Below are 11,528 nucleotides of genomic sequence, written 5' to 3'. Positions count from 1 at the left end.
AAACTGACTGCAAAAGCCAAACTGCTCTCCTTAGCTGGTCAAGTGATGGAAGTATCAAACAAAGCGCAAACTGCATTGTTGATCATTCGCTTGGACAGTGCCCTCCGTGAGTAGCATGATGTAGCCTTGCCCAACTCGGTTTAATTCGAATTTGAATTAGTTCAGCTCAGTCCAATTCAAATAACCCAGTTTCTTTTGTCCAAAGCCTTTTCATCACGGGCCGTTACGTAGCATATCCTCAAACAGTTGAAACGATACATATATATGGACTGGATAAGGTTTACTTGTAAACGATAGCTTAGTAGGAATTGGTCAAAATTCTAACTGCCAGCTGAAAAATGACGCGCTTTTCAACTGGTAGCTGAGGTGTATGAACGTTTTGTATGAGAGCGTGTCACATCACACTCGACTTCTAAGAGAAGCTGTGGAAAACAAAAAACTTGTAATATACCAAATTGAGAAAAAATTAATTTGGAAACACTTCCCATTTTTAAGTTGCCAATCGCTTGAAGCTTGTTTGAGGGACGTATAAAAGTGCAACTGCTTCCGTGGAGCAGCTGAGATAGCGATTAAGAAGCTTTTATACAAATCAGCTTGACAAGAAGACAGAAAATGAACAGAAGTGATGAAAGTAAAAATAATTAAACGCTAAGCTTAATAATCACCTACCATAACCTCTTTTTATGTTACAAACATTATGTTATAAGGCAAGAAAAATACGTCTGACCTCGTTGAAAATTAGATATTTCCCTCTTCTTTCAGTGAATAATTAAACATCACCACCTGCCTCCCCTCCATCTCTCGATGGATTACTGCACCCTTTCGTTTTACAATCCCCCCCAGATAATTATTGCACTAATTTTAGCTTGGTAAAGAGGTTTCAAGGATTGAGGAACATGAAGAAAGGTCAGTTAAAGTCTTAAAATAGCCTGGCATCTGGTTTATATGAATTATTGTTTATTTTTCATACCTGGTTTTTTTTACTAAAGTTTTCAGTTTACGAACGTGAACTCTCTACAAGACGTATTTACCAAAAAGTGCCTGGTCCCTGAGGCGGGAGAGTTGAATCCCGACGAAGACACCCAGTTGGTTGAAAGGGACGAGTGTGAAGAGGGATATTCCAGCTTTGCGTTAAAAAGTAAGTGAATGACGAAAAGAAGGAAAAAAACACAGAGAAACTACCTAGGCAGACAGAAAGACAGACGCGCATAAACATGCAGAAGTATAAGCAGTCACGCAAACAGACAGACACCAACACAAAGCCAGGGTTCTTCTGACAGTTGGGATGATGATGATGACGATGATATGATGATGATGTGATGATGATGATAAGAGTAACAATCGTTTAGCTAACAGATCAACTCGGTGGCTCAGAAAAATTTAAACAAAGAAAGTACAGACAGTAAAAGGGTCTATAAAAAAGTAGAGCGGGGCAAAGTACAGCAAAGCAAACCAACTCAAGACAAGAAAAAGCAAGGCCAGGCTTATACCATTACCGCCGCCTCCGACGAAGCTTGATACTACATAACTGCAAGAAAAGGCAAGGCGTCCAAATATTTTTGAATAGAAACTTTATTTCTTTCCCAGGGGTCCAGGGATACCTGAAACATTCAAGCAATAAATGCGTTGGTGTTAAGGAAGGAAAGCTAGTGTTCCAGGCCTCCTGTAAGTCTGCCGAACAAGTCTTTTATAAAGAAACCTTCTCATCACGACTGGTTCATGTAGCAAGTGGAAAATGTGTGGCAGATCCTAGCTCAGACGGAACGGTAGGATATGATATAATGCAAAGGTTCCTATAAATGTCTCAATGATGCTCTGCATAGATAATGTCACAGAAAGTTCAGCACTATGTTAAAAGGTTATTTCACAGAGTGTCGGCATGCACGGCTCATAACGTTTAGAGAAACCCAAAAACTACACAGCAGAACAGAATAAGAGATCATTTAAAAACAGTGTTTAAAAAAAGGGTGCCAAAATATGATTGACTTCTACAGCATGCTCTAAAGGGCACTGGAGGTTCCAGCCCAGGGTTATACTTAAATATCTTCCCATGACCACGCGAGAGGTCGGATTGTGGGCCAGTTTCATTTTGGGGCATAATTTTGTCCGCGTCAATCATATCAAAGAAATACATTTAGCTTAAGTCTGTGCATTCCTCTGTTCAATTACGTGCAATCGTCTGAAATCGGGAAATCGGTGTTAAAATTACAGAGAAGTTCCTTTCGAGGAAAACGAAAATTATTCGAGAAATATCGGGAGTTTCGAGAAACCGAGGGTTTGGGAGATCGGGATTCTACTGTATCTTCGGGCCGCAGAGCGGAGCCCTTTAAAAAACCATGCATCTGATTTTTCTTGGTCGTCACTGCTAGAAGCGTGGTTTTAGGGCGCGCACGTAGGTACGACGACTTAAGACGTGGTACAAGATGGCGGCCATACTCCAGAAATAGGTTAAACTTACATCCTTGATCTTGGGCGTCAATGTTATGGTCAATTAACAGTTGTCAAGACACGGTATTCGTTGACAAGTATCAAATGACAATATCGCGGGCTCAAGTGTTGAACTCATCCAAGCACGTGTTTTTTAAAGGGACTGTGTCGCGGCTAAGTTAATTTTTTATGTTATTAAATTCTGCCAAATGTTCGCTATGAAACTAAATGTTTGCAAAGAAATTGATTCTATCATTCTCAATGACAATACAATACCATATGTGTCTCCCGGGCGTTATAATTTAAAGTTACAATCAGACAAGATTAACTTTGAAAACTGTTCCGCCGGACTATATTTCAAAAACCTATATGGTAATCCGTTTCAATCTTCGACAATTTTGCCCATCCGTACCTTCTTTTGCATTTGGTGTGTTATTTAAATATTCCTTCACTGTTTTAAGAGGTTATTTAATATATTTAAACGAATTTGAAGATCTTTTCCTATACCTAAGTTTGGCTATAATCCGTGAAACGGTCCCTTTAAAGTTCACCGCTAACCAAGGAGAGTTTTTGCTCTTGTTTCATGGCAATAGGCATTGACTCTAACGGACTGTAGAGCAACTGGATTGGCAACCTTGACCTACGATGGGACGACTCTTGGTTATAGAGGAGACAAGTGCGTGAAGCCACGGGGAGGTGAGGAGAGCCCTGCAGATGATGAAGAGTTGGTGATTCAAACAGGATGTTCTGAGGCGTCTTCAACATTTCATTTCGCTGGTACAGTTTGTTTTTATGCTACGTTTTTATCACCTTTAATTTTTATTACCGTGGTAGGTGAGCTCCATTAAGTTTGACTGGGTAAGCTAGACGCAGTTATAACAACAATTTTTGATTCCATATTAGCAATCACAACTTAAGCAGGAAGAGGTTAAGTTTTGCAATTGCAGATAAATTGTAAGCAAGGAAGAATTATTAATGTGGGTTATTAAAGGGCATTTTAGTGCTGTTAGCTAAAAGAGAGAGCGTTTTTCAATAAGCTTAGTTTGCCTGGGGTACAATTACTTGATCTAATTGGACGAGCATAGAAATATTACTCATTTTTAATTGTCTGAGCGCTTGAACTTAGTTGGCTTCTTAACGGCGGAATTTACAAATAAAACAAGATTTCGCAGAATTTTTCGATGCTTGGATGTATTCAAACATTATCTTTAACATTGACTTTAAAATATATTATTCAGTTTGGAGACAACTAAGTTTTCGTGTATCTTTCGGCAAAGACGCGGAGATGATTGTCATCCACCAAAGAGACTCAACTTTTCATCTAGACTTTTGTTCTGAGGGTCGCGTGTGACTGGTTCATCGCGAGCATGAGTAGACAATTGTCTCTAGACCCTTTCTCTCAACAGCATAGGACACTAGTAATTTACAGCACTGCCTTGTGAGCCAATGCGTTGTTATTTGGATACCGAAGTCTCTGTTATTTGAGGTTTTTTGCAATATTCTTGGCCACCATTATGAACCAGTCAGTAGTTAATTGGCTAAAGAACACGCTTCAATGAAAATGTTACATCACATCCACGGCTCGATAAGACCGATAACGATTTAAATAACGATAAAAAGAAAGCTGCTGATTACCTTAATTTTTTACAGACAGATTTTGAATTAACAATGTTAACAATAAACTGTATTTTTTTCTAAATTGCAGACGCTAGCTTCTGTGGAGGCAAGCCCTGCACATGCGTGGAAGGTTACGAGAAGCGTGGCGAGAACTGTTTTCCCATCAACAATTGCGAGCCGGGTAATCGTGGCCGTCAAGGCAACGCCGAGTGTGTCTACACAGGACCCGGAACGTTCATGCGTGTCTGCCCTCCTGGGTATCAACTGAACTCTGATGGGAAAAATTGTGACCAATGCCCTAATAACAACTGCTATGCTCAGTGTCGGTTTGTAGATGACGAAGAACTGAAGAGTGTCACCAGCCTTCAGACCCACGTTGAGATCCGATTCCTGAATATCAAGACATGTGATTTGGGACACTATATAGGAGAAAACACCACTGAACTCGTTGTATATGCGCACCAACTAATAATATCTGGGACTCTAGAGCTTCCAAGTGGCCTTGCCAAAGTTGCTTTCTTTGCCAATGAGCTCCTAAAAGAAAACGGAGCAAGAATTGTGCTGTGGAATAATGCCCATCATACAACACCAAGTACAGGTCGCAAAGCAGTTGTCGAGGTTAAAAATGGAAAGCTTTTGTGTGAAAACCGTTATTCTGGTAGTACTCCATGGCCAGGATATATTCAAGGAACAGTTTTTAATATCTACACATCCAATTCATTAGCACCTTTCTCGTGCTCTGGAAACTACAACACAAGGGATATTTCAATACAAGCTGCTATCAAAGCCAAACAAAATCGAAAGAGATCTCTGGATGTCGAACTCTATTCGATGATGTTAAATTGTGCTAAAGTCGTTGCACAGGGAATCACTTTTGCGAAGGAAGACGAGTTACTCAGAGGAAGCCTTCCGGTTGCATTGACTCAGCATGTTTTAGATGAAGTTCGAGCGGCTAAGAAGGAACGACTAGATACAAGCTCTGTGGATGCTTTAAGACTGGATGCAAAGAATCTGATGGAAGATCTTTCCCTTCGTGCTCGTGGGTTTTACAGAGTACCTTACCTGTCGCTGAAAGCACATGAAAAGATTTTAATCCTTTTAAAGGATGATGCTAAAATGGCCATACAAAAATACGAAAGGTTTGAGAGAATATCCCAAGATCTTGGAGCAAGGATTGAAGCAACAGACTCTATGACAGAGCTCATGACGACTATCGTGAGGAGGAACGACCTGGATGTTGAAGCTCTGAAAGAGGAACTTAGAGCAGCAAGATCGGACTCCCAAGCAATGAGAACCAAACTCGACGATGCGATAACTGCATTAGATGCTGCCAAAGCAACATTCGAGGATGGGGTGCGAGCGTACTCAGACCAAATGATTGCTAACGCGGTGTTTTCTGTGCTCGGAGGAATTACAAGTGTATTTTCTGGTGGGGCTGGCACAGTCTTGGGTTTTACAATTGAACTGAGTTCTCTTGCCAAAGACATAAGTAAACTTCAGAAGACCCTTTTCAAGATAAACTTTATATTGGACTTGCTTTCCAATATTTTTGAAGCTGCAACTGCGTTTACAAACGTTCATTTCGATGTCATACCCTATGCCGGCACTGAAAAATCTGATTATTATTCAAAATCCATGCCCGAGGAAAAGGACCAGAGTTTGGCGGTGATGGTGAAAGAGTGGGAGGTGTTTGAAAAAGAAGCGGATGCATTTCTTGGAATTGGAACAGCTAGCGGGATCCCAGGGGCATCAGATTACTTAGCAGCGCTTAAGACGACGGCAGTTTGGGGAAGAGGATACCATGAAAAATCTATCACGGTTCAAGAGCTTTTAGCAAGGTTAACAACGCTTAAAACACTTAAGAACGAACAGCATCAAGCGCAGGCCAATCTACAAACATCTCGAGACATTGCACTAGATAAAAAAGAAATGAACGGAGAATTATTGATAGAAATGGCATTGCAAAAGCAACGACTTCGTAACATAATGGTTGAAAAGCTGATGTCCTTCTGCGACTCTTATTTCTACAACTGGTTGTCGGAATGTCCTGTGATGCCTACCATGTCAGATGACTTATATGCTTTACACGAGAAAGTTAATCAGGGTCTCAGCGCTGTTATTAACGCTGTTGAGAACTTTGCACCTTTTATTCCACAGGAGTTTGAAGCAACCATAATTATTACGGACGATGAAGAATGCAGTGATCAACTCAAGCGGATGAAGATAGCACAGAAAAGGCACATGCTGGGGAGGCGGTCTGGTAGTATTGGAGCGAGCCAGTTGGCACTGAACACACTCAAATGTCCAATTTCAGAGCTGAAGCGCACCAAGAGCTTTCTATTCAAGCTTGACGAGAACAACCCAGACATTTTTACAGGACAGGAGCGGGTTCATGTCGACGAGTTTGAGATTTACTTTGAAGGTGCCAAGTTTTCTCAAAGTGAAACAAAGAAAGTGATTACTGCATGGATTTCCTTTACCGGCATGATGACAGATGTATTCAGAGGAACACGATATGAGTTTCTTGCTCCGTCTCGTGTGACACAGTTTTCTTACAAGATTACACAACAAGGCTACGAGGTGACGGAATCTGGCAAAGTGAGCAACAAATACCAAGAATACTACGACGGAATTGCCGCTCTCACCACCTGGAGCGTGAATCTTCCTGTCGCGCTCAATCGCCCAAGCCTGGATTTGTCAGGAGTGAGCAGTGTTAAATTGAAACTCAAAGGGACGCGAGTAGCTGTAGAGCCAGTTGACGACGTGGACGAAAGTGGTTCTGGCCGGGATTAAAGAGATGCAAATAACGACGGAGCAAGACTTTAACAAAGAAAGGAAAGATCGAAATACTTCAAGAGAAAAGGAACAATTTACACCGCAGTAGCTGGAAAAGGTTCTGAAGAAACATGGCAGCTATCCACAATAAATGTTAAATGTAGAAATTAGAATAAGTTTTAGTCTCAGCAAAGAATGTGCAAACAAAGGAAAGTTCTGCATTGCAATAAAAACACTCTAAACGGAAAATATTTTCATACCGTGTTTAAGGTAACAACGCTAATGCGTCCATGAACATGCTAAACGCGCACGAAAACTGCATAAATGCGAACAGACGTAAATCCTGTGGAAGGAGACGCGCATGCATAAATCTACCTTAGAAGGAGCCATAATCGATTATGGCTCCTGACCTTAGTTGTTATTTCGTCTTATCTGCTGAATTTGAGCGGTTTAGTGGGTTTCAAACAAGTTCTGCTCTTATAACGTGTAGTAGTCTTTACATCCTGGGAGTAAAAATCAACGCGAAACCATTCAAATGAAGTTTAGTTTCGCAGTTTGTGGTTGTTTGTGCATTTTGCAATCATTTTTACGACATTGCAGTAAGCTGCACCGGTTTTTTAAAGTTTAAAAACTTTAAATTTTGAGTAAAAACTGCCTATTAATCAGCCACTTTTTACCAAAACAAAACACTACGTGCCATAATTCAAGAAAACGAGATTCTCTAATTAAAAAATTCAGTCAAAATGATTCTCGCATTCTCAGTTTCACTTTCGCACTTTTTATCACAAAGAAATTCTGCTGAGAATCAACGCAGTTTTTATTATATCGTTAAATACCAACCTCGTTCCCAGGGCTTTTCCCTTGGTAATTTGGAACGGGCGGGAAAAGCCCTGGGAACGAGGTTGGTTAAATACAAGTGTGTATAGCTAGACCGAAACTGTCTTTTAGTCAGATAGTATTTTTTTGGTCAGAGAAATTAATATCCTAAGAACAGAGTTATTTTCAAAACAATCATCGGGAAGCCGAAAATGCTTTGGCTCGATTTTACTTTTATAAACTTCAGTTTTTTTATTGAATTTCTTCAGTGTAAATTTAATATCCTGAACCTTTCTGTGAGTACGGTTCCTTTAAGCGAGGCTATTATATTCCGAATTAAATAACAAACAGCATTTTACGCTCTTGCTAACCCGTCGATCAAATCAACATTGAACTGACGCGCGTATACAAAAAAGCAAGACCTCGAGCACGGTTTTTCCCTATACGGACCTACCAGCCGGCAAATAACATATACTTTTGAGCGCATTGCCATGATGAACAGATTTCTAAGATACAACTGCAGCATGTATTCTTTAGCAGCAAATTTACTGGGGGGAGGGGGTTAAGGAGTAGAAAGACTTTTACCACATTATCTTCTGAAATCATAAGCGAGACATTTTGAACGATGTGTTGCATTTTGGTTTGAAAAAAGTGCCCGTATTTCTAGATTATCTTCAGTAGCGTTCCATTTTTTAGTTCTATTTTTTATACCAACGGTTATTCCATACACGTATATTATCTTTAATTCTTGAAAAAAAAAACGGGGTTCTACCTTTTGGGGGAGCTTCGCTTTTGGGCTTTTAGGCTTTCCCTAATCTATAAATTACTTTCAAGTTATTTTGATTTACTGTAAGCTTTCTTTAAAATTGTGCTAAAATTTTTTTTGGTGCTGCGCGACTGTTTCGGGTTGTACAGACACCCAACCTACACTGAAAACTGGCACGGAACTAAGCGCCTTCCTCGGTTACTACTCAGAGTGCACGATATTTTTAAACTGGGATTCGACCGATCAAACGCCATGTAGGACTATGTATAAGTTATCATCAAAGAATTTAAGCCAATATCTCGGACGCACAACAAGCTGCAAGAGACGTGGTTTTACTTAAGCTTCCAAACCGCCGAGATCTAATTTTCATTCTTTCTTTGCTCAGTAGGTAAGCAACTGCGAAGATGTCTTAGTTTCTCCACTTCTAGTCTTCATGGCTTCGCGCTCTCTCCTCGCACCTCGCGCTTCGCGCTCGAACTCCCCTTCTCCTTCCCCTTTGAACGCCGGCCACGCAGGCCAGTCTTCATGAAACATTGATTCGTTAGCAGTTTTCACGTCTTCAAACACCCAGTGTACACCTGGTTTAATAGGGCTTACTACAGTTTTGATGGGGTCTTGGAGGTTAACTTTTTTTCAGTGACGGAGTATTAGAGGTTAACATTTTGTAAAATGTTCAAAGACACTGTTTCTTACCATAACAGCGGTTTGTTGTGGCGTACATACATGGTATGTTAAATGGCTAATAAATGGCGAAAATAAACAAGTTTATTTTATAGTTCTTGCTTTTAAGGCTGCCGCCCTATGACCCTACTGCAACATTTCTGAAATTTGAAATTGGCTTTGCGATTTCTCGCCTATCTGCCAGTATTTTAAATACAGCTCAAAATATATCTTAAGATGTTTCATTCTTATTTTTCTTGTTTTTTCTTATTTTGGGCCGTGGATGTGATTCACTCCTGTAAATTTATTTTGAAAGGTAAAGTACGGGTTGTACCGTGGCCTTTTATAAATTTTGTGTCAGGAACAAGTTTTCACTCGGACAGGGTACATGCCTTTCATTGAAGCAAAGATGGCTTAAAGATGAATGCTTCGTCGTTGAGCCGACGCTTAAGGTCATTGCCCTGTATTGCATTGCGCATCCTTACTGCGCAGAATTTTACGCGTATTTAGTGCGCGCGCGCGCGCGAACATCAACAAAATGGCGGCTTTTTTCTATGTGGCTTAGTCCGCGAGAGAAGTAAATTGTCACTTTCTCCTAAACGAGTCTGGTGACTTATCAATTTTTTCTCATATTTTTGGTGTAGCGATCAAATTCTTTCTGTAAAATGAAAACAGATCAATTCATGTGTTTGAAAAATAAATTATCGCTAAAAAAGTGTACTTTGCCAGTACTCGCAGAGGAATTATAAAGGAATTATATGGAATATACAAGGTCTTCCTGCTCCTAAACGAATCTGGTGACCCCCCTTTTTTATTTCAAAATTTAAGTTCCCTCAAAGTAATAAACCAGTAGGCGAAGTTTGGTTAAAAAATTGTGTTCAGTTCTATTTCAGGGCAATGACCTTAACTTCAACAACAGATATGAGTGGAATGCCTGTTTTTATCCTCGATTGTTTTGGGAGAGATGAAATGTTAAGCAATAAACAACACTACCCGAGTACCATTATCAGTCTGGTACGGAAGGCGAAACATCAGCTTGGAAGTGGACAATAGATGAGAAGTCAGTGTGCGATGGTCCAACCAGCCGAGGCTCCTTTAGGTTTTTTTTTATATTTTTTTTGTGGTAAATAAAGATGCCATGCGATGCTTTCTTATTTAGAAAGTCGTAAAGTTTATTGACCGTAGAATCGTTTGTTTGTTTCTGCCCAAACAGACGGATGAAGTATTGCAAGGACCTGCAAGTAAGTGTAAGAGTGTAAGATTTGATAGCACCTGAAAGCAAGTCGAGAGAAAAAGAAGATTTTCACTATACATTGTTTGGCTCCTTACTCCGAGTCAGAAAGAGGTTAGCCTGCGAATGCAGCTGTCTCTCATGAATTCGCTCCTGTTACTACGTGCGAAACGCGAAGAGACGCGCGCTTCACGCGTTTCGTGTTTCGCACGTTGTAGCGGGAGCGAATGAGAGGCGGCTGTATTCGCACAACCTCCTTGGGAACGATGTTGGTGTTCGCAGGCTAGAAAGAGGTCGAAAGAGGAGGTATAACTGACCATTTTAGCAAACTTGTTTTCTAACCTAGCGTCACCTTACTTAGACTAGCCCACGTGAGGGTAATTTACAGAATACGCCAACTTATTTTATCTAGTAACTTATCATTCATAACCTTTTTGAAATGGGTTCGTTTCGCCTACGAGTCGTTCCGCTAACAGAACGTTCGCTAATAGCCTGCGTGCAGACGTCTTTACTCATGCTTGAAGACCGAAAAAAAGTTTTCACACTCTGTAGCGTAGCAATAATAAAGTTGGAATCTGGTAAATTTTATTATGACCATTTCAAATTAACTTTGATTTTAATTAAGACTTAACGTTTCGTATGCTTCAACATACATATTCAGAAGTGACCGTTAGCTAGATTGTTAATTTGATATCAATTAACATAGTTTTCACATTTTTCAAATAAAGTACCAGTCACATTTAAATTTACTTGTAATCTAGCTGACGGTCACGTCTGAAGATGAATGTTGAAGCATACAATCCAAGTTTTTTTCCGATATGCGTTGTCTTGTCATGTTTGTCACCGCAGTGCGCGTTTTTTTTTTAAGTTAACTGAAGTTAAAATGGCCTAAGAATAAAAGTGTCTACGACTTAGTAAACGGGCCACCGCATTAGCGAAAAACTCGGAGTCGAAACGACCGGTTATCACTTTTTTATCGAGTTGTGCGGGGGTGTGAAAAACGCAAGAAAGCTGTCCAAGCTTTCACAACATTCACAGAATTTTTTCCCCGAGAGAGAACACACAGCTCACAAAAGAGAAACCCGACACAAAAAAATCAGTAACCCAACACCCCTAAAAACTAAAAAAGATACTGTTGTCTGGTTGATATAAAATTACTACAAGTGGAAACTTGTAATTTTTTTTGCAGTTCAAATAAACCTGGTTGTTGTTGTTGTAAAATCAACTATCGCTATC

At 40.1% G+C, this 11,528-nt stretch overlaps 1 protein-coding gene across 1 annotated transcript in view; it reads left to right on the top strand.

Moving 5' to 3' along the window:
- LOC144648291 (uncharacterized) overlaps positions 1–7,288 on the top strand; it is a 21,538-nt gene extending 14,250 nt beyond the window's left edge. Inside the window, exons 5-9 of the mRNA XM_078507902.1 lie at positions 1–106; positions 990–1,138; positions 1,588–1,766; positions 3,021–3,204; positions 4,133–7,288. The exon at positions 1–106 is cut by the window's left edge and continues 66 nt beyond it. Coding sequence (XP_078364028.1) covers positions 1–106; positions 990–1,138; positions 1,588–1,766; positions 3,021–3,204; positions 4,133–6,837 — 3,323 coding nt within the window. The 3' untranslated portion in view covers positions 6,838–7,288. The remainder of the gene's footprint in view (positions 107–989; positions 1,139–1,587; positions 1,767–3,020; positions 3,205–4,132) is intronic.
- Positions 7,289–11,528: the final 4,240 nt, after the last annotated feature.

The sequence above is a fragment of the Oculina patagonica genome, chromosome 4, assembly GCF_052425735.1.
Source record: "Oculina patagonica isolate OP01 chromosome 4, crgOcupat, whole genome shotgun sequence".
NCBI classification, from domain to species: domain Eukaryota; kingdom Metazoa; phylum Cnidaria; class Anthozoa; order Scleractinia; family Oculinidae; genus Oculina; species Oculina patagonica.
The sequence above is the reverse complement of the archived record's forward strand: the minus strand, read 5'-3'. Positions and strand labels throughout refer to the sequence as shown.